Here is a 22,842-nt window from a genome sequence, read left to right on the forward strand (position 1 = left end):
GTGGAGAAAAAGCAGCCCTAAACTAGGCAAAACCTGCCAGTGTGCCCGTCCCAGAGCGACTCCTGCGTTTCACTCAATGACCTTCCGCCGTGTCTACTTGAAGATCCGGAGGAGTCCCGGGGCTGGGGAGAACCCAGAACTCCAATGCGGCCGGTGGGGAGATGCTGCTTGAACCGTCGGTCTTACCCTGGTCCAGTTCCAGGATGGGTCCACCGCAAGGCCCCAGACGTTTCCGTTCACATGTTCTACAGCCAGCACCAATAGGACTTTGTTCTGGGGGTCTGGCTAAGGACACAAGGGGGGCACCATGCACAGAGCGGGAGTCGTCATTTTAAAAGAAACACACCTGCAAAATGTCCAGAAAACATTTATTACAGTTAAACTAAAAGGCGTACATCCCACTCCTTAAAACAGCGACTTGCTGGTGTGATCATTTAATTCCAGGTGCCTGGGGGCTAAACTGAAGAACAATTTGTGAACCATTTATTTCCCCACTTCAAAGCCGTGCAGAGGGGCCTGTCAGGTGGTTCTCCACGCGCCGAGGTCCAGACGGAACCCCGAGGGGCACCGACATGCAGAACGAGCCCTCGCCGACGGAAGCGGCCCCAGCAGCTCGTCCTCGCCCTCGGGATCGCCAGGGAATGAACTATTTGGTCGTGTGAAGGCTCCCGCGAGGCCCAAGGACGTTGTGAGAAGTCTCCGACGGGAAGAATCAAGGTCGACACCGCTGGTGGGCGGGCGGGGGGGATCGGCTCTCCTTGGGGTCTCCACACAAGCACGACAGATTTTAAAGCTAGAACCCGTCCCAGCGAGGAAAAGAAGATACAGAACCAGCCTATCCACCAGAAACCCAGAATACACACATGGGTACAGACATGCATACATGCATGGGACAAAAGCCAACATGTGTATCTTCAGTGTGTGCTACTACACTAGGCATGACAGAGGAGCTCCGAAACAACCCCACACTTGACTGCTGACAACAGTTTGGCCAGAAAGATGTCACGGAAATGGCAAAGGGGGAAAACACTCCCGAGCGGCCCCTCGGACCGCCGGGAAGGGCCCGGAGAAGTCTGGTGCGGACGTCGGCTCCCCGGGCCGGGCAGGAGCTCTCGGCGCCGGGCCTCTTCCTTCTGGCGTCCAGGCCGAGACGTCAACATGTTTTTAAAAAAAGGAAGGGAGTAAAAGGACAGAAAAACAGGGAAAGTCGACAAGCAGAGCGAGGGCGCCAGGAAGGGGAGCACGTCCAGCAGGTTCTGCCCTTGGCTGGCTGCGGCCGCCGTGCTCGGACATGATTTCCGCCTGCTTTCAGGAGGCCGGACAGGCTTCTGACTGACCCCCAACCTGATTGGTCTGTGGATGCTGGGCGTCCTGCTCCCGGGCCTCACCAAGTCACTGGGGGGGGGGAAGGGGGGGAACGCTGGGGATGAGCCCCCCCGGCACACGGGGGCTACGTTCGTTTCCAAGCAGACACAGTGGGGGGAGGGGGAGGGGGAGCGAGGTGGTCCCCGGCCGAGTCTCCGCGTCGTCCTGCCTCCCGGGAGGCCTTGTGGCGATGGCAGTGAGAGAAGCGAGTCCCCCGAGGCAGTGCGGCGCGGAGGCCACCTCGCATTTTCAGTATGAAACGTCGGTAAGTGGTGAAGTCCAGGCCTGGCATCCCCGAGGGCCGGTCTCGTACCCACCGGGTGAAATGAGGCTTCGGTGGTGGTGAGGCGAGGCCAGCGCGGCGGCTTTCACTTCAGGATGATGTGGAACCCTTCGCCGTTCTCCGCTGGGGACGGAAAAGTCAAGTTAGTTGGGGTGCCGGCAGGCTGGGGAAGAGGGGAGCCGTCAAAGCGTCCCCGATTGGACACCCCACCCCCGACACGGAGGAGAAAGTCCCGAGATGGCCAGTGGCACCGGGTCTGCCTCCTGGGCCAGCTCTACAGGACACTAACGGGCTGAACACACGTGGCCGGGCTACAAAATCTTAAAAATAAACGCGGGGCAGCCGGTGGCTCAGTGGATAAAGCCAGGCCTGAGTTCCAATCTGGCCTCAGATGCTTCCTAGCCGTGTGACTGGAGAAGGAGCCCAACTCCTCCTCGGCCCCGAGCCATACAAGATGCTGGCCGTCCCCAGCGCTCTCCCCTAGTCAGCAGCAGCTGTCCGTGGGTGGGTGGGTGGGTGGGGTGAGAGTCAGGACGCCCCCCCGCCCCCCAGCCTCTCTCGCGCACGAGGTACCTTTCACTGTGGCAAACAGGAAACAACTCTCGTCTTGAAAGTTCTGCACCACCTGCAAGGAGGAAGCGGGCGTCCATGAGGCAGCCTGACCGCCAGGGCCCGGGCCTCTGCCTGTGGAACCCTCCTGAGGGAGCCAGGACGGCCCTCACAGCCCGCAGCCCGGCCAAGGAAGGGATGACCAGCCGACGGTCTCGGCGTCAATCCCGTCCTCCAGAGTCTTGACCGAGAATCCCAGAGAAGGGTCCCGAGACAGGACCCACCCGCCCCCCCTAAGGTTTTTGGTCTCTGGAGTCTTGGATATCCGAATTCCTGCCCATTCCCGCATGAAGTGGCCCTTCCTAGCTCTGGGTCACAAAGGAAGCCAGAAATCCTGCTGGCTCTGCCGCTCTCATGAGCATTCTCTGGACAAGCCCCTTCTGAGCTGAGGCTTCACAGTAGGTACTCGACAAGCAGGAGGACTTCTCTGCTCTGCTCCCTTACCTGGTCACTAAGGAGGACATGAATACCGGTGGGACCCTGTCTGTAAACCTGGTTAATCTGGTGCAAAGGGACATTGAATGCCGAAGCCAGTTTCCGTGTAACTTCTGAGGCCACCATCTCTTCCAGGTAAATCGCGTGATAAACTGGAAGAACAAGAAACAAGAAACTGGGGGAGGGGCACAAGGGCTGGTTGTAGGGAGAATCTGGATCATTGGGGTCAGACCCTGATAACCCCAGATGGCTTCCCCCCCTGCTGCTCTCCTGGGGCTGCTGGACTAGTCCTTCTTGGGCTAACTCTCAGCATATTGCTTTGGGTGGGGGTCGACAGCCCAGGGCCCTTCGAAGGGGCAAACCTTGGAGACCCTTTACCCAGAGGCTCCCAGGATGCCTGACTGGCTGTAGGACCCAGAGCAAGTTTCTTCCTCGGGCCGCAGGGGAGACAAAAAGGGACTCGTGAAATGAGCCCATCGCCAGCCCTGCCAAGAATGCGCCGCCGCTGCGAGGCCCACACACGTAAGAAGGGCCATACATGACAGCTGGCCCGACAAAGAGCCCCAAATTCCCTCTCAAGGGGCTCGAATCCCCAGAACTCGGGATTCAGAAGTCAGGCGAAGGGTCCTGGGCCAGAGAGGGGAAGAGAGGCTTTGCCCCAAGATAAGGGGCCGAGCAGGGTCACCAACTCGGGAGACCCAGAGTCAGCTTGGGGAGAGGCAAGAGGGCGGCTCGGCCAGATCAGACACACGTGTGTGGTGGGAACAATTTAAAAAGGGATCCAGGCTGTGGGGGCTCTTCAGCCCAGAGGCAGAAAGGAGCAAGGAAGAGTTCTGAGCAGAGAAGCACAGTGGCTCAGTGGCTGAGTGGGGAAGAACCTAGAAGCAGGAGGCCCATTCGGAGGGCCTAAAGGAAGGAGAGCGATGAGAGTCTGCACTAGAGCAGAGACGCTCATGAGCAGGAAGAACACTTGGGGCAAAAGAGAAGAAGCGTGTGGACAGAGCCTGGGCTCCAGGGCTTTCACTCCTGCCCTTGGTGAGGATGCAGAGGGGGCCCTTCATCCTAGCCTGGCTGAAGAGCACGGGATTCCTCAACCAGTCTTCTACCCAAGCAGCACAGAGGCCTGGAGGCTCATCTCCCTCCGCAGGTCTTTTGCCACCATCCCCTCCTCCACTTTGGTCTGTCGCCCTCGCTCTTCCCCTCCCCTTTAGACTCTCCATCCCTGCTGCCTACCCAACAATCTCCTTGAATGAGCTGCCCTGCCTTCCCTTCTGAGCATCTGCAGTCTGGCCACCACACTACTGACACTGTCCATCAGCCTCTCCTCCAAGATCATGCTGGACAGAGGCTCGCAAGCCCAGCCCCAGAGCCACCACAGAGCAACAGCTGCTGACCAGCGGCCACCCGGCCATATCTCCAGGCCTCTCATCCATTCCAGCTCATGTTCCAGAGAAACAGGCCCACCAACTGTCACACGGAGGTCAGATAAGCAGCCAGGCCTGGGGGTGTCAGGTGAGTCCAAGCACTCCCACCGCTTCCCCTCGCACCCTGAGCCCAAAAGCCTCGAGAGCAGCCATCCATCGTCCCCGCTCTGCTCTGAAGGGGCTGAGAATCTTTCAAATTCACCTTTTTTCCTTTTTGGGATGTGACCAAGACAGGCGCTCCTTTCGCATGACCACACGTAGCTGTAATAGGGTTTGGCTTTCTGTCTTCTTGGTGAAAGTGGGCCGGGGGTGGGAGCGGGAGGCAACTTAGATTCAATTTAAAATTTAAAACCAAATAAGCTGCCAGTCCAAGGCACTGCCCAAAGGCTTGACATCATCACAAAGTAACCTGAGCTGGTCAGTGGAAATGATCTAAGAGGCCTGAGAACCCGGATCCCTTCCCTCTGAGCTGTAGCACAGACCTTCCTTAGGCTTTTCTGTCCCTCTAGAGTACAGGTTACCCCCCCCCCAACTCTGTCCTCCAAGGCCCCGGGGCCTCTCTTTTCTGCTGTACCAGCTCAGCAATTACAGACAATTCCTCGAGCCATGGCCCCAAAGGCATCTCAAACTCCACACATTTAAAATAGAACCCAGTGACTGTCCCCCCCCCCCCCTCCCAGGTCATCTCCCGCCTCCTCAGTGGCACCACACAAATCTAAGCGCATCATTCTGTGGGGTTTCGAGCAGCTCCTCACACACAGCCAAGCGCTCGTGACCTTTTACCTGCGGTCTGGTCTGTGAACCGTGTGGTTCAGTCCCGTCTGACTTCCTGATCCCACGTGGGATTCTCTTGGCAGAAATACTGAAAGGCTCGCCATTTCCTTCTCTAGCCTTTTTCATAGACGAGAGAACTGAGGCCAGCAGGGTTAAGTGGCTTGTCCAGGATGCGGGCAGGCCCAGCACCCGCTAGCTGCCCTCAGGTCTCTTTTGTACTCCCAAGTATTTATTTGTTGTCATTAAAAGCGCCATTCTGGGGTCTGGGATGGTCCTATTCGGATGGGCACTGCTGCTTCCAGGCTCTGCCCACTCCATTTCAAATGGCCAGAAGCTCTTTTAGTCCTTCGTACCTTTTACTGCCCACCCCTTGCTCAACTGCACTAACTCCTCCCATCTCCCAATGATTTGTCCTCCCAGCTCCGAGGCTTCCTTCGAGATTCGGGCCAAATCCCACTTCTGCAGGAGGCCTTCTCAGTCCCGCCCCCCACGGTCTTCTTTAAAGTTCGGGCCCATTCACGGGGTGCAGATCACGTATATCCATTACTGGCATGTTGTGCGAGTGCCCCCTCCATTAGAATGGGAGCTCCTCGAGGGAGGGCAGGGCGAGTCCTTTTCTGTAAGCCCAGGACAAGCTGTGCTTGTGTTTGTTTTAAATTCAGTGAAGTGTCTAGCAGACACCCTATGGACATGTGGGGGACTTTGAAACTACATTTCCCATGATTCCTCATGGCAAACAGGAAGTATGATGATGTAAGAGAGGATATAAGACTCCTGGGTCAGGAGGAAGTCGCCCTCTTAGCTACCTGAGCGCGCAATATGAAAGCTAAAAATGGCTGAGGCAAATGTGAATTCTTACAGGCGCGTGGTCTAATGATTTTATCCCTATCAGCATGGCCTTAATTAAACTACTAATTTCTCTTATTATCTCAGTCTTTATCATTTTTAATCGTTAACACTTGGCTCATAGTAAGCACTTAATATGCTCATACGGCTTCAACCAGATCTCGGAAATGAAAAATAAACTCAGGCTTTTTGACCTCAGGTTGGATCTATGGACTGTATTCAAGATGTCCTCCCCTCCTGTAAAGAGGGAAATTTAGGTATTTTATAGATATGTATTTAAAGTGAACCCTTTTCAAAAGTTTCAATTTTCTTCTATTTGATTTTTATATTTTTTTCTTCTTTTTCTTTTGAATTTACTCATACAACCCCATGACTCAACAGATTCTCACATCTTTTGTTAATATTTTTCTCTCAGTATCTAGCTTTGTAAAATCTCTTCCAGAGAGAGATTCAGACGGCACCGACTTCTCTTGGGTATCGAGATTCTCATTTCTCCAAGAAGGAGTCTGTTGAAGTTATCAGAGTGCTGAGTGCACTCTGGGACAAAGAATATCTACTCCACACAGGGGGAATTCTTTTCAGGGAAAATTTCTCTTATGTCACCGCCTTTTCAGACTTTGCTGTTTCCATTCGGAAACGGTAGTGCTTGGGGGACAGCCTGGGCCTGCAACATCTCGGCTTCTGTTACAAGTAGTTTGCTATCAACCATCATGTCATCAGCACAGAATACTGTCATTATGCCTAGCTTTCTCTCCTTCTACTCCCAGTCCAAGCATTTCTAGAACCAGAGCAAATAGAAGGTGCTGCCAAGGCCAGGCAATGCCCCCTCTGCGGCACCTGTGATAGATTTCCTTTCTGCAGCATCTCTCTCTAATTTACCCCCTTCTCTCCTTTGACAGCACCTGCATCCCCTGGTGCTGAGGAGCGTGCCTGCCTCCTGGCTCTCCCATCCTTTAATCCAACTTCCAAAGTGACCTTGTTTAACAGACGCCCATGCCCGTGGCCTCCAGGACCAAACACAAAATCGCATTTGGATTTGTAAAGCCCTTCACAGCTTGGCCCCTTGCACCATTCCAGTCTGGGGCCGCAGGCCTTCTGCTCCTGCCAACTCCAGGCATTTTCTCAGCTCTTCCTCCTGGCTTCTTTAGGTCTCTGCTCAAATCTTCCTTTTCTCAAGTGTAAAAGGCGTCGTCCCATAGTTATTGGCATGTCGCGACCGCCATTAGAGTCTGGGCACCCGGAAAGCTTATATCTCTCTCTGAGTCTCCAGTGCTTCGCATGGGAAATAGTAGAAACTTACTAAATGCCTGGTGACTTCACTCACCTACACTTCCTTTTTAAAACATGGTTTGGGATGTTATTTTTAATATAATTATGCTGACTGATTTCCTGATGCATCCCTCATCTAAACCCAATTGGGTCATAATGATTTCTTGACTGAACAAGTTGCCATAGTCGGTCAGAAATCCATTGAATGCTTTTGAGTCACTGATCATTAGTGATATTGATCTATAGTTCTCTTTCTCTGCTTTATCAACCCATGGTTTTGGTGACAGGCCTAAGAGAGCCTCTAAGAAGAGTGCTTTCTTACTTTGGGACGTAACTTTGTTCCTCAGACATTTGAGAGAATTCATTAGATTACTTGCCCTCTTGGGAAGGGGATGAAGAGAATTTGGACTGTAAATGTCAGAAAACAAATGTTAAAAATGATCTCTACATGTAACTGGGGGAAAAAATACAATAAAATATCACTGGGAGGAAGGTTGGATAGAATTCTCTAACAGACCCATCAGAATAAATGGTTCGGTTTTGGGGGCCAATTCTTGTACAGCTGGTTTGACTTTGTTCTCTTCAGATCAGAATGCAGCAGGAGTCGGCAACGTATGGCTCGCTCTGCAGGAGCCGTAAAGTCCATTTTTTTTTCAGGCGCTGTTACAGGAGCGGCACTGTGAGCACTGGGCGGCTCTCACGGCCAAAAAGGTTGCCGACCCCCTGGACTACAGCATTGAACGTCTGGGTTTCTCCTTTTGGGTAGTTAGTTCTGCTGGCAAAGCACATTGGGAGAATTCTTCCAGCTCTCTTCTGACTGTGCAGTCATTTTACCTCAGTCGTCTTTTAGTTTCTTGACTGGGTTTTCTGCCCTGACAAACGGGAAGGCAGGAGTGACACCCGGGGAAGTAAGCGGAGACAAGAGAACATACACAACAATATCCCAAAGCGGTAAAATTGTAGCAAACAGAGTAGAGCCCAAAGAAGAGATAGGAGAGGCCTTGGGGTATCTAGAGGAGGCCTATAAGGCCACATTTGTTATGATTGGTGTAGTCACTGGTTTTGTTCCCTTTTTGCCTTTCACCATTTCTGTTAAAATCGATCCACAGCGGGGGAGGGCGGCTACAGGAAGCCATCCAGGCACCATAAAAAGAAAAAGACCGTAAAGAGACGGCAGCAATCACCTAAAGACTCGGTGATGCTTTGCCTCTCTTTGAACTTCTGCTTGGCTTGGAGAATCGAAGTCCTTCTCCAACACGAGTATTTGTCAGAACGAGCTCATTAATGGGGGCGCAAAGCACTGGGGTTACAGATCCAAATCCAAAAACTCTCCCCCTCAAAGGGCTGCCATTCGGCATAGAAGAGAGAAATGGCCTGACCGGTAAATCCATCCCGAGGGAGAGAAGGCAGGCCCAGCCCGCACCTTACCTTCTACACTAAGCTCATTGTAGTCCATTCCAACCCCTTTACCCAGCCTCCCCCTGGAGGCCCAGCTACCAGCATCAGGGACTCCCCGGGTGCCTGCTAAGCCCCAAGCGCACCACAATGCATACCGTAGACTGCACCATTGCTACTATGATCTCCATGGCCTGCGTCTGGCTGCCTTTCCAGCCGTGGGCCCCTGGGCTGCTCCTGGCAGACGTAGATGGTCAGACGGGGCCTAATAGTCCTGCAAGTACAAGAAGGCAGCTCACATCAAAGAGAAAGAGGCAGCGGCAGCCGACTCCCCAGGCACATTTCCTCACATCAGGATCACTCAGAAAACAGGAATTACAGACAAGTGAATAATAATCATTTCTGTATTGCTTTGAAGTTTGCCAAGGCTCTAAATGGCATCTCACTTGGACAGCCTTGTACGCTAAGTTCTAGCATTATTCCCATTTCATAGATGAGGAAAGTGAGTCTCATACAGCTATTAACAGAACCTGAGCTCTTCCCCGGTCCATCTACCACTCTGTCCAGGAGACGCCCAAACCAGCTCTGACCTGGTGGTCCAGATTCCTCAACTGGACCATCTAGATTTCAACAGATTCTTGCTGAGAAGATGCTGGAGCACTAAAGGTTCGAGGCTAGTCTTGGGGTCAGGGAACCAACCTGGCACTTGAAAGGGAATCTTGTGTGGAGTGTCAAAGAGCCACAATTCCCAAACTTGGACTGTGGGCAGCAACAGGGACGAGGGGTGTCCACGCTCAGAAGTGCCGAGCAAGTCAGTGGCAGTTCTCCCAGGAGCAACCCAGCCCGGTGCCAAAAGGCCACCTCGTTCTTACCTTGACCTCAGAGAATTATAGAGCCGGATGCCGTCGGCCGGGCCACAGATTTGTATGAGGTCCTCTTTTGTTAATTTTAATAAATCTGCACCTGAAAAGAAGCAGGATTGAGCACGACAGCCCTTTTCTGGCTCTTACTGAGCCCACCCTGAGCTCTGCGGGGAGCTGGCACTCAAAACCACCACAGAACACCTGGCAGCCCCTTCCTCGTCTTTGGAATGGCCCCGAAATCCTAACTGCGGCCTCCTGCACTCCAGCCAGCCAGTCCCTCAGAGGAGAGAGGAACTGGACGGCAGCTCTAGGAGCCCTGATCAGACAGATGCCGAAAGCCAGCTGGCTAGAACTCTGGGGCGTTCTCTGTGTACGGCCAACCGGCCCAGGCTACTCACTCCCTCTTCTGTACTCCCAAAGGCGGACTGAAGCGCCTGAACCCTCCCCTCCACACTCGTCTCAGGAAGGAGAGACCCCGCGAATGCTCCCAAACAGCCCCTTTTCTCACTGAGGGCCTCACACGTCTAGTTCTCGAGTTCTCTTTCCCAGACAAGCTTTCTTTGGTTCTGGCCAAATCAGGAGTCAAGTTCTCTGTCTGAAATCACGCTTTAGTTTGGAAGAAGTACAAGGGGGGCAACATGGGAGAACCAAAGAAAAAAGCACGGATGGCACTGCCATACCCAAGGCCAGACGCAGGGAGCGTGGGTGAGCAGGCCCACACTGAGCTGCCGCCCCCAAGGCAAGGGCTCCTCTCCCGCTGGTCCTAGCACCCAAAGCCTAAAAGTGCCCGGGCCGTACACGGCTCGTAGTGACCGACCCGAGACACCCAGAACCCTGTGCTTTAACCCCGCCCTACGGCACGACAGAGCTCAGGATGATGGGAACGTACCTGAGAAGTTGGTGAAGAGCCTCGCGTAGGAGGTGAACCTCTGCCGAAGCAGCCACTGCTGGGTTTCCTGGATGGTAGCCGATGGCTGGAGTTGCTGGGGGGATGGGAGAGCCGCGTGTAGAGCCTGCCTCTGGCCGCACCCCACACCCACCTGCCTTCCCTGGCCACAGTGCATGGCCCAAAGATACTCACTTCATTGATGCCGAGACAAGTGCCGTCTCCTTGGTGATTTGGGGAGGAAGAGTTGCTGGGGGAAGGAAGGAAAAGGAGAGGGGAGCTTTCTTGAGAATCCTGCTCGAGGCCGGTTACCTAAGGAAGGCGCCCCCAGAGCCTAGCAGGGTCTGTCTGACAAGGGCCCCCCAACACCTGGCAGCAAGGTCTCAGGGAAAGGAGCCTGGGCTCTGAGAGCCTTAGAGATGTGGGCTCTGCTGCAGACGAGCCAGGGAACCCCCCTCACCCCGAAATCGAGGGGCGCAGAGGAGCGGACCCTCATCTACATACGATGCCCCAGGACTTCCTCCTCTTCCTCAGGCAGACTCGTGTCTATGGTTCTCCAGCTCGTCTGATCCTAGGCATGGAGCTGGAAGGGATCTCCGAGGCCAGGGGCCCCAAGGGTTGAGGACGGTGATGGGCCAACTTTTCAAAGAGGGGCCAGAGGAAAGGAAACGCTCCTCTGACAGTCTGTTTCTAAGGCAGCTCTTTCCAAGTTTCAATGGATTGTATCTCACTCACTGTATGCATCAGATTAGGAGGAAATCATGGGAGAAGGCCGACTAACCAGTTAGTGGCTTATTTCTTAACTCTGCCACATGTAGAAACTGAGGTCGGGGACCCAGGACAGAAAAACCCAACCAAATCCTGACCCTAAAAAGCTTGAACTCATCCCAGCAGATGGTTCACCTGCAAGCCCCAGCCAAGTGTTCCCCAAGTCAGGGGAGGGAGAGGACAAAGCAAGGTAGGAAAGCAAAGCCCCATCTTTGCCCTCCCCCACATCACTGTGGCCCCACCAGACAAGAAGCCGTTTGCTCCCTGACCTGGGGAACAGTTCGCCAAGGATGACACCCCCGGCCTGGCCCTACAGCCTTCCTTTGTTCTCCACGAACACCTGGAAAACTGCCTTCTCCGCTGGAGGAGAGCGTAACGTAGCCTTTAGCTGGCGAACCACGTACCTCTCCGGGACGCTGTAGGTGCTGTGCTGGGCAGAGGTGAAGGTGAGAGCAGGCCCAGGGCTGTCGTTGGCGTAGGCTGCACTCGTGACGGGCCACGGGGAACACTGAGGAGGAAAAAGACCCGACGACATCCATGACAAAGGGGCTCGCGCAAAGGGGTGTCGGTTTGTCCTCTTTTGGTCCTTCCCTGACACATACGTTCTGGACTTGTGTCTGGCCGAGGGAACGCATGGCGGCTCTTTCCCTAGTCTGCGAGTGTTGGCGAGGCTGGCCCCGCCACCGAAAGGTCGCAGGATGGGAAAGGCTAAATGCTCCGGACATCCCTTCTGCCTCAATCTCACCGTCTCCAAGAAACTCGGACAGAAAGTGCCAGAACGGAGGCTCCCCCTGGTCTTAGCCAGGCCGAGCTGCTGTATGATAGGCCGTGAGCCAGGCAGGAGGGGCCAGAGAGGAGAAAGGGCGTCTCAGCCACAGCTTACAATTTTGGCCAAATTCAAAGAGAACAGGATAAGCGCTTCAAATGGTAGGAAGAAAGAGTTCAGGGTCTAGCAGGGGTTCCACCCATTAGGGAGGGGAGGGACGTGGCTGGTGGGTCGTGGGCCCATCAAGGGCAGAACTGGACCGATAGAGGCCAGGCCAAGCACTAAGCAGGCAGAAACGCAGTGCCTGCCAGCTGCCCAGAGAAGCCTCTTGGCCTTTTTAGAGCAACAAGGACGCAGAAAATGATCTGAGGTGGAAATCGGTGAAGAGGAAGCGTCCACAGGCGCCTCGTGCTGGCCCAGGCAAGGTATTGGGGGGGGGGGGGGGGAACCTAAATAAAGCCTAAGAAAGGCACGGTCCAATCGTGCTCCTCTAGCAAGGATGGGAAATGCCAGAAGAGTCAGAACGTAGTCTGAGCTGGGCAGGGCTTCACCAAGAAGACACGGGAGATAAGGGCCTGCAGGGAGGCATCTGGGGCCTCCGGTCAGGGACCTAAAGGGGCTTCTATGGGCCTCTCTATAGCCCAAACTGGGAAATGCTTAGGACACCGAGACAGAGAAACTGGCAAGAGAAGTAAGTGAAACCATGAGAGCCCCCAATTTCCCGCCACATTCCAGAGTGGCCTTAGCCAAGCGGCTCTCCCCTGGGCACAGAAGTATCCCATTAATTACCAAGTGCCCCACCCCCCCACCCCCAGGATGTTGGGGAAATTCCCAAGTGTTCTTCCGTGATGAGGCTCACAGAATAAGGCCCCATCCCACAGCCCAACTGCAGGGGGTCAGCGAGTGACTGCACCAAGCACAGGCCTGGCCGTCTCGCCGAGCTCAGTCGTTTTACCAGGAGTTACCCGTCCCTCAGGCTCACATCGTTACCCCCAACAAAGCTGAGACGCTCAACTCTGCAGCTGCCGAATCGGTCAACAAGCACAGAAGAAAGAAGAGGCTCCAGGAAGACCCCCACTTTGGGGCCTCCAACGTTCAGGCGGCCAGAGCCATGGCGGATGCTTCCCAGCAGCCTTGGGAACGAGGCCCAAAGGCCCACCGAAAAGGAGAAGGTGCCCGCTAGGAGATTCGGGGGAAAAGCTAGACTAGCCACACCCACACGGCCACTTAAGGAAATGCCTCTCAGCCGAGGCCGCTGCTGACAAACACAACCCAGGAACAATTCATTCTGGCAAACGCCGGGCAGGGCTCCCGGCCAGGGAAAAGGGTCGGACGTGGGCTGGGCTGGCCTCCATGACCTGAGCCTCCCACCCATCAGGAGAATGGGTCTCCTGGGCAAGCCGAATCCTTTCTGGGTTTCTCTTCAGGATGCTCTCAGGCAAGGGCCTATGCGGCTCTCAGGGCCAGCCCCAGAGCAGACCCACTGCCCAGGCCTGAGCACACGCGGCCTAGACACCAATCCCGCAAGGAACAATCAATGTAGAGACTGGTGAGAGGCTGCTAACAAGGGGGTTCCCATCCGGAAGCTCGGAAGTGTTTGGGTCCAAGCGGGGAGGAAGCAGGAGGCAGCAGAGTTGCAGTGAGGGCCCGGCTCCTTCGACGCTCACGCTGGGGATTCCCCTTGAAGCAAAGCGCCTCCCGTGGGCTGTCCTGCCTCTGGCTATGGCAGTGGGCAGTCCCGTTCCTGAAGCGTACAGAGTACAGGTGGAAACCAGGGGTGGTGGTGCGCTTCCCGGGGCTCCAAGAGGATCGCTGTGCCCGTGTCGGGCCCACTTCATGCAACCTTGCGCGGCTTTATCGCCCACCACCAAGTTCGACCATTCCTAGATCAGGAATGAGAGGCTCAACTGCGTCACTTGCAGATGTCGAAAGACGACAAGAGGAGCCCGAAATGTCTTTTAGACGGAGTGAAAGAGGATGTACATGTGTGTGCCAAGGCCTGCCCTGCCCAGCAGTGCCGTGGCATCATCCCATTCCCCAGCTGGGAGCAGCCGGGCTTTCAGATCCATGAAGATCCCGAGAGGAATGAAGGCTGCCTTCAGGTAATGACCCTTTTGGCTCACTGAGCAAAATCCATTCTTCCTTGAGTTACGTGAACTGGTTGGAGGCGCGCGGCTTCATCGACTACATTGACCAAGGGGGCAGAGGCCAAGCCAGGAGGAGAGACAATCACTGGTTTGGGAAAGAGCGAGTGCCGGGGCTGTTCTGAGGAATGTGGCGCCCCCCCCCCCCCCGGATGGAGGCGAGGGATTAAATACGCGTCTCTTACACAAGGTGCAAAGTGCCCACTCAGTAACTACAGAACCAGAATTGTCTGGCCTGCTCCGAGAGCAGGAGTGCCACGGTCTCCACCAGTACGAAAGGAGGTCTAAGCCTCAACCGGTCTGGCTAGACGAGGGTCTGCAGAGTCTGGCAGGTGGCGAGCGAGGGAACATTGTTGGAAGTCCTGACCCTACAGCCCTGGCAAAGACGCCTTCGTTTCACAGAGGAAGAACAAAGCATAGCCCTGGGGTGCCAGCATGTATTTCGTAGCCAAGGCCCTGTCCAGGCACAGAGGAAGGTGGAAGAATATGGGCCTCTGGTCAAGGTTCCCAATTGGGGAGACATTCTGCTCTCCTGCACGACCAACAGACGTGAGCCAGCATTCGAGGACCCCTCCCTGCCTGCCCTAGGGACATTTCACAGCTTTTGGGCCAGCGGGGAACCCAGGTGAACTTCAGGCCATGGCTTCGCCCAAAGCAACTTAATGCCAGGAGGCTGGAGCACAATCGAGAAATCTCTAGGCCTGGAAGCCTCTTGAAGGCGGCTGAGCATCCTCTTCCCCATTTGGGGACGACTAATTAGATAAACCAAAAACTCTTTATGGAGCCATGAAAGATGTTACGCACACTTGCGATGGCACATATCTAAAAGAGCTCTGTAGCTCATGGGGCAGAACTAAGGCCTCTGGGCTTTCCTGTTCCCTTCTCTGGGGTAAAGTCTCCTCCCTTCCCCTTCCCATCCTGCTAAAAGAAGGGGGTGCCAGGAGAGTCTTACGAGACCAAGTCCAAGTGTCCTCCCTTGGCATCCATCAAACAATCTGCTTCGGATATGCGCCACCCAGGGAGGGCACGGGAAGTCCATCTTTCTTGGCTCCTTCGGTCCAGAGACGAGTGCTTCTCCTCCTCCTTCCTTAGAGCTGTCTTCTGGTGGACGCCTCCTTCCTCCTGGTCTTCAGAAGCTCAGCCAGCAGCCGAGCGGCCTCGCCAGGGTCCGAGGTTTACCGCCAGGTGGGCCAAAGGGCAGCGATGGCTCTTTTTGCCTTGGAATTCTTGAGACTATTTTCCCCCAGGTGCAGCGAGGTGGTGTCTCGCGGCGGTGTTGGCAGCAGCCCATCGAGGAGATCATAAAGTCAGTCACACACAGCTCTTTGTTCCAGAGAGATGGGCCAGGACACGGCAATCCAGACTCGAAAGCATCTAGAACCCAGGAGGAGTCTCCAACGGAGGATGCCTGGGTCCCTGCACACCAAGGGGCTCTGGCTCCGTGGAGCAGGGGTCGTTTTTTATGGTATGGCAACGCACCTACTACCAGCAACACACAAGGAGAACACCAGAACTTTTCAACGCTACGCAAAACCCAAAGCTGTTGTTGTGCTGTCTTGAATGGAACCGGGGGCTGGCTCGTAAACGGGGAAGAGAGGTGAGTGGGTGTGCGGGGGGCGCCCCCTCCCCTCACTCCCCGCTGCTTCGCTAGGGTCGGCTACGTCATAGATTCAGGAAGCTCCCCCTCCCGAGGCAAAGGCACGAGGCCAATGAGCTAAGCCGAGGCCGCTGGCGGGTGGGCGGGCAGGCGGGCAGCCGCCCTGGAAGTCGCTCCTCGAGCTAACCCTGCCCGGGGCATCCTGTCAAGGGAAAGTAATCCGAAGTCCCTTACACTGCCGCGCTTTGCCAGAGAATCGCCGCAGTCTGCTGGCAAAGTCCGCTTGCTGGACCTTTTCTGCTCATGTTCAATTGCAGCTTCCATTATAGGCTCAAGCCTCATCTGGACAAACACCAAAGAGGGGGGTCAATTTTCATTAGACATCGAGGAAAGACCTACTCCCCTACTTCATGCCTACTCAGGGCAAACACAGCCCAAGGACTCACTGGCTGGCATTCGGGGTCTCGACGCCCCGACGGGAGAGGCCTGGCCCTCAAGGGCTGGCTCCTCTCTCGGGGCCACCTGCAGCTCTTTCCCCCTGCACTTCCGCAGTCCCTCCCAGGCCGCTCAGCCCACACGCCTGGCACCAGGCATCTAGCCTGCTTTTCCTTTGAGAGCGCGCTCCGCCACATTACCTCACTGAGGATGGTGGTGTCATAGGAAGGCTGGTACTTTTCCTTCTCGTGGGCCGTCCTCTTCTCCATCTTTTCTCGGTCTGTTTTCTGCTTTCGATCTGCTCCTTTAGGCTAACAAATAAATAAATAAATCAAGTCACTCAATCGGCAAAGTAGACCTCAAAAGGCAGCCTTTGGGCCAATGCCTGGGTCTGCGAGCCCTCGTGGGGGCTCCCATGAAGAGCGTCTAGGGATGAGCCTGCCAACATGCACTTCCTGCCTCGCCCTGCAAAGGCAAGGACCCGAGCAGGCTCAACAAGGCCTTCATGCCGCCTCTCACCTTAAAAACTTTGATCTGGCAGCTGGCTGAGTGCAGGTGATCTGTGTAGTCGCCATTTTCATTCTGTTTAAATGTGTCGACCTGGACTCTGAAAGGAACCCCCTTCTCACCTCCGTGCTTCCGGGGGGTAAACTCTGTGCTGATGCAGTGGACCTGGGAAGAACAGGAAGCGCCTGAGTCAAAGCCCCTCTCTGCCCTTCACCTCCTCTACCCAGGTGAGCCCCAGCCCCACCTGCCGCCAGCTGGCCTGTCTGATTTCCCAGCAGCTCTAGGTCTCCCATGGCACAGTCAGCCAAGCCTTCCCTCCTCCCGCCTTGTACCGAATGGAACAAGGCCAGAGTCTATATCCTAGCCTTCAAGCCCCCTTTGTCCAACCAGCTATGCCAGTATTTGCCCTTGCCCTGCCAAGGCTCGTGCCACACTGCTGGAGCCCATCTCCCCACGATCGCCTGCTCTGTTCCTGCCTGAGGTGACGCGGCTCATGCTGCTTTTAACACACGCACTCTCAAAGGTTCTTCGCTTTCCCAGCCCCCCCAACAACGCTGGTCATCAGGGTTCTCCCAGGCTGGAGTCTCAACCCTTCTAGAGGCCTTCCCTGTTGTTCTGCTCACCTTCATCCTAATGGTTTTTTCTGCCCCCAAATACTAAGTTCTCTGGCAGCGGGCGCCAAAGCACGCCCCAGGCTTTTGATATCACACTTTGCGTGCATATGGTCCCACTGTGCTGAGCTCAAACATTTACTGAAATAAAGGCACACTGGCTGGGGCTTTGAAGGCTTTGGGCTGACCTTTTTGTTCTTTTTTCTTAAAAAAATCTTTATTTTCTGTCTTAAATCATTACTAAGACAGAAGAGCTGTAAGGGCTAAGCAACCGGGGTTAAGTGACTTGCCCAGAATCACACAACTAGGAAGTGTCTAAGGTGAGAGTTGAACCCAGGACCGCCTCCAGGCCTGGTGCTCCCTAGTTGCCCCATCAGCCAAACTATTTTTACCCTTCAACTGATGGGCAATAAAGCCACAGCAAGTCTAAAAACAGTGACCTTTGTCCTAGCCTGGCAACGAAGCTCAAACTAACCAGCGACTCTGGTTTCATCACGTACTAGGAAAATGAAGAACGCTGACAAAAGCAAGTCGACGTTACTAGCCAAGTGAAGCCAACGGCCGTGCGTCCTGGGGTTTGTGGGAGGAACAGTCCTAACGGGGGCGCCACGCCACAGACACGTTGTGGCCTTCCAAAGGCTACACCCCAACACTCCCGAGGCGGAAATACAAACCTGAATGAAAACGGATGTGCGTTTTGCAGGGTCCCAGAGAAACTCAACTGCATTTAACTGGCCTGGATTTGTCCTTATGTCAATGACTCCAACAGACATTGGAATATCTGCGTGTGTTTAAAAAGAAAGTTACACGTAACTCCCTTAAATTCAAACCAAAAGCCCCAGCAGCGGACCATTCTCAGGAGCTTTTTCATCTAAATGACTGTTTTCTAGTCAAATCTGGACCCTGGACTTCAGGGACAACCCGTCCTCGGTCTCAAACGACCTTCTCAACGTCAGCCAGGCCCCTTCATCGTTGTACTCGATTCTCCACAAGGAGACGCTGCCGGCTGCCACGGCAAGGCCTCAGGACAGAGCTCTGCTTCTGCCAGAAGGCTGACTGGCCCCCGAGGGAAAGCATCTCCGAGCAGGGCGAGCTGCAGGGCGAGCTGCTCTGGCCTAAGCTGCAGGAACCCCGCGAGCAGCATCGGGCACACCTCGCCAAAGAGCAGGGTGGCCCTGGCAAACCCCGAGATGTGCTGGAGAGCCACCGGGTGGAACTTCCTCCAACTCCCTTCTCTAACACGCCTGGCCAGGGTCACACGCACCGAGATCAAGAAGGCGGTCCCCAGGGCGACTCCACTTCCAGCCCTCCAGCTGCTGGTGCTCCGTGTACTGAAGTCGTCTGTCATGGAACACGACTCTGATGATGCTCTACAGGCCGAGGGGAGAAATACTGGTGCTCAGTAGTCAGCCTCGGAGAGGTGCCCGCACAGAAGCCTGCTGACTCTGGGCTAACTTGCTGTCAACAAAGAATGAAAAAGCCCAAAGCAGAAACCAAGAAACACGGTTCTGCCAAGGAAAGAGAGGCTTCTTGAGGCTGCTAGAGCCTAGCTTTAGCTCTCAGAGTTCAGAGTCAGTCAGTAAACACCAATTAAGCACCTACTACACGCCAGGACCCAGGTTAAATGCAGGATGCAGCATCATTTCTGGGACCCTGGGCCTCTCCTAGAATCTGGCCTAAAAGGAAGATGGTCAGGGAAGCCTGGCGGCCAACCAAAGCCTCTTTAAGTACTACCGACGACATCTGGCACTTAATGGAAAAGCCACATTCAAAGGGCTTAACAATAAATACGCCACATCAACTTCCTAGCTAGAATGGCATTGGTAGGAGGGCAGCAAAGCAGCTGGGAGTGGGTGAAGGGGGTGATAAGGAACTTAGAATTCACCCAGGTGGCGTGAGCCAAGGCCAAGAGACAGCTGGGACCACCTCTATAAATACCCTTGGACTGCACCACCCAGGCCCGGCCTCCATTGGAGAAGGGAATTCTGGGAGGAGGGTAGGCTGTAGGGCAGCAAATCCAGCATCCGTACCTCAGTGCCACAGAAGTTCATTTCTCCTGATTCTAATAGAGCTGAGAGAGAACAACAACAGCCCAGCTGCTAAGAAGAACCTCGTTATCCTTCCGGGTCAGACCGGGGATTGTGAGGGAGCCTGACACCAAGCTGGCACTTAACTGAGTTAGGCCTGGAATAGCCCTCCCAAACCGCTATCCTGATTCCCGGTTCCTGCCCTTCAGACAAGCAGGGATCCAGCCGAGGGTCGCTGCTCCTTTCCCGACTAGTGACACCTACGGCTACAGGGAAAGGGATTTCTCAAACCGCAGTCAGACTATCAGCGTCATCCATCCAGGCCAAACCAACCTTTCATCATCAAACCCAACCCCAAGCCAGGGAGCCAGAGGAGCCCCCTCAACGCTTTGGCTCGGGCACTGCTGAAGAGGCGGCGGCCTGGCTAAGCTGAACTTCCTGCTGGGGCTCCCGGCACGGCGGGCGATCACCCAGGCAGCCTGGCCTCTCACTCAGCCCACGTCCATCTACCACCTGAGGCTCTCGGGCCAGCCTGGCAGCCCAGACAGAGCAAGCCTTTCACCGCCCCTTCTCTCCCAAGGGTAAAGGCCAGGCCCCTCGCCTTTCTGGTCAGGAGACGACCTTCCTAGGCCAAGCTATCACTAAACTAACGATCCTGGCTTAGCAGGAGAGCTCAGTCAGTTTAGTAGGGCTCTCAAGACCACCGAGAAGAAAGTGACTGCATCACGTCATCGCACAATCCCAGGTGCAAGACTGAAGGGGACCTTAGAGCCCCTCAAGCCCAACACACCCATTTAACAGATGAGAAAAGTTGTGCCCAGAAAAGAGACTTTGCCTGAGGTAAACCTGGGAGGATAGAAGAGATGCAAGATGGGAGAAAAGGTTTATGGGAAACTAACCCAAAAGGTAACTTCCTTCTCCCTTACTGACGGGCTACAAGCTGATGTGCCGAGAAGTGAGAACCTCTCCTAAAGCCCATGAACCTGAGAGACAAGGCCTTGTCACCAAGTGGTCTTATGGGTCACTAGAGTGGCCTGAGCCCATGGAGCCAGAGAAGAGCTCCCAAGGGGGCACTGAGTAAGTCTGGGGAGGCCGGGACCCTGACACCATCAGACTCACCATCCTGGCAAGTACTCCCGAGAGTGGAAACGGCCGCCAACGAGACGGCCCGCGTTCTGTCCCACCCCCGGCCAGCGAACACGCCCACCTCCAAGTAAGCCATCTCCAGTCAGCCACAGGACCGAGTCCACTCTGTGAGCCAGCAGGCCTTGGGCTACTCAACGTGGCCCCAGCGGTCTGGCCCAGGAAGGCAAATCTCTCCTGCTGGGGCCCAAGTGCCTGCTCTCTCTGACCTCCTCCCGGGAGAGAAAAGGTCCCACGAATGCCTCCGTCCAAAGACTGTCCAGGACGACGACGACATTTCTGTTTGCCCTCGTGCCCGCTGCCCGGGTTTGGAAATGGGGGTGAGGCCCACTGACCAGAGCCCAGTTTAGGGAAATGCTGCAGAGAGGCTGGCTCCGAAGAGAACTCGGACAGGGACGACGTGTGGGTTGGCCTGCAGATACTGAATCCCACACGTGGAGGGCAGACGCTGTTGCCAGCAAGCACCCACGTACCAAGGTCTGAACCCAACCTGTCCCGGGGCTCTGGGAATGAATACGGTAGATGGGAACCCCCCGGGACGCCCCTCACCTTCACCAACTTTCCACTGATCTCAGGCACATCTCCCGCCTTCCGGTTGTCCAGCATCCGGATTTCATAGGATTGACCTGTTTCAAAAAGATGTCAGTTTGGCGGCATTACCGACTGCGCACGGACGAGCGAACCTTTCTTCAACAACGGCTTCTCCCGGGCCCACGACCTTCGAGGCCGCTTTCTCCAAAGCGCGGGGGAAAGGGCTCAGCTCTTCCCACACCAGCTTCACCAGCTGCTCAATTAGGGAAGGAAAATGGGTCTTAAAGCTAGGCAGAAGCAAAGGCAAAAGGTCAAACGTGGCCCCCTTCCCTGCTTTCTAGAAGCTGCTGTTGAGCCAAACCTGCTGGGGAGGGCCGTCCTGACCCAGGTCCCCTGTGCAGGGAGCTGACCAGAAGGGCGGCCCTAGTGACTTTACCCCAGTTAAGTGGCTGCCTAATAAGGAAGGGCAAAGGCACGGATCCTTCCTCTCGGCTGCCCTCTGGGAGCACCGAGACACCTGCCCACGTTCCTGTCCTGGGAGCTCCCTGCCCAACGCTGCGGGTATCATAAAAATGCTGCTTGCTGCCTTCTGCAGGCTCAGCTGGCACCTCTTCTTGGGCCTGGCCCGCTGCACACACAGGATTTGTTCCCCAAGAGGAATAAGATGAAGGTTAGCCAAATCACGCCACATGAAGGAGGTCTGTGCCCGGCAGCCTCCACCCCACCCCCAGGAGAGGAAGGCCCGACCCCCTATTGCCCGATGACACCCAGGACAAGTGAGCTTGACCCCGATGCCTGAGGAGCCTGAAAAATCCCTTCTGTTTTGGCCAAGAGCACCATGTTGCATCTGGCAGGCAGAATTCTGAAAAAAGGGTTTGTGTTTTCTGGAGGCTAAAGCAAGGCCGGGCGGGCCTCCCCCAATATCTCTGCTCGGACGGACTCGGACCCAAAGGTTTCGAGACATCCCAGGCAGAGGAGAAGACAAGCCAGCTGTGGGGGATGGCAGCGGACACACAATGCTCTCCAAATAAGGCTTCTCGGGGCTTGTAGCTAATAGGGAGTACTGCCCGCACCGGCATGCCCAGCCTCTGCCCGTGGCTCCCTTCATGGGAACCTGGCACCATTCCCAGGGTGGCCATCTGCCTGCCTGGCCTCTATTAGGAGGCTCAAGGTGCCGCGCTTCCCCAGAGGAAGGGCAGGCTGTGAAGCCTCGGCGGGCAGCAGACCGACTTCTATAAAGCAAATGAACTTGAATGCTGGGGGCCAAAGGCTTTCTCCTTGTTCGTTTGTACTTTCTTGAAACATCTGGCAAACACGCATTGTTTTCCCTCGGACCCAAAAGGGGGGGATGCAGCCAAGACGCCTGCTTACCCAGGCGGCAACCCTCGCTGTGTGGAGTAACCCCAACCCGCTGCTCTGCCTGGAGGTGTCTGCTAGGGCGCCGGGACCAGCAGACCATCTGAGAGCCGGACGACCAAGCCCCAGAAGCCCTCGTGCCCGCGCCGCCTCCTTCCCGGGGGCTACGAGCTTTGGGAGCTCCTTAGGGAGCCATCTGAGCCTGCCGGCCCAGGCACTTTCCTCCTGGATGTCGCAGCATGAGGCGGCCCACTGGATCTCAGTGGTCCCCCTTGTCCCTCTCACAGAGCAAAGAGCCCATGGGACCCCCCCGGCCAGGCCCCTTCTGGACTACGCCTCTCAGGTCGTGAAGTGCTCTAACTGGACGACTCCCGTGTCCTGCTGTGGGGGCCAGAAGGACCGAGGCGAGTCGTGCTTCTTCCAGGAAGGCCCCCGGGCCCTCTTTCACTCCGGCTGCTCCTCCGCCGTTTTCAAGGTTGCCTCCAAGCACGTGAGCGCCCCGGAATCGCCCTGTCCTATCCCAGATGGTGTTACTCTCCTCCTCCACAACAAAGCAGCCTTGTCCTTGTGGCCCAGATGGCAGGCCTGGGTTCTCTCCTGCTGTACCAAGCAGGTGAGGCTCCTCCCAACCTGGCGGTTCGTGCAAGCAGCCCACAAGCACTGGCCGTACGAAGCTCCAAAGGGCCGGAGCGCCGGTGTCTGAATGACTCGGACCCAAGGCTCTCCTCAGCCAGACCCCCCCTCCCCCCACCCGGTTAGAGAGGACAAGCAGCAGAGAGGAGGGCTTCCTATTCCCAAATGGGCCAAG

At 55.6% G+C, this 22,842-nt stretch overlaps 1 protein-coding gene across 1 annotated transcript in view; it reads right to left on the minus strand.

Moving 5' to 3' along the window:
* Nucleotides 1–356: 356 nt before the first annotated feature.
* Nucleotides 357–22,842, minus strand: part of UBP1 (upstream binding protein 1) — a 34,010-nt gene continuing 11,524 nt past the window's right edge. The window contains exons 3-16 of the mRNA XM_044659009.1: nt 20,697–20,773; nt 18,242–18,347; nt 17,652–17,758; nt 16,379–16,531; nt 16,060–16,170; nt 15,659–15,766; nt 11,322–11,425; nt 10,345–10,399; nt 10,153–10,246; nt 9,273–9,363; nt 8,559–8,674; nt 2,702–2,844; nt 2,222–2,273; nt 357–1,771 (exon numbers count right to left, since the gene is read on the minus strand). Of these exons, the coding sequence (XP_044514944.1) occupies nt 1,734–1,771; nt 2,222–2,273; nt 2,702–2,844; nt 8,559–8,674; nt 9,273–9,363; nt 10,153–10,246; nt 10,345–10,399; nt 11,322–11,425; nt 15,659–15,766; nt 16,060–16,170; nt 16,379–16,531; nt 17,652–17,758; nt 18,242–18,347; nt 20,697–20,773 (1,355 nt within the window). The 3' untranslated portion in view covers nt 357–1,733. The remainder of the gene's footprint in view (nt 1,772–2,221; nt 2,274–2,701; nt 2,845–8,558; nt 8,675–9,272; nt 9,364–10,152; nt 10,247–10,344; nt 10,400–11,321; nt 11,426–15,658; nt 15,767–16,059; nt 16,171–16,378; nt 16,532–17,651; nt 17,759–18,241; nt 18,348–20,696; nt 20,774–22,842) is intronic.

The sequence above is a fragment of the Gracilinanus agilis genome, chromosome 1 (assembly GCF_016433145.1).
Source record: "Gracilinanus agilis isolate LMUSP501 chromosome 1, AgileGrace, whole genome shotgun sequence".
In the NCBI taxonomy this organism is placed as follows: domain Eukaryota; kingdom Metazoa; phylum Chordata; class Mammalia; order Didelphimorphia; family Didelphidae; genus Gracilinanus; species Gracilinanus agilis.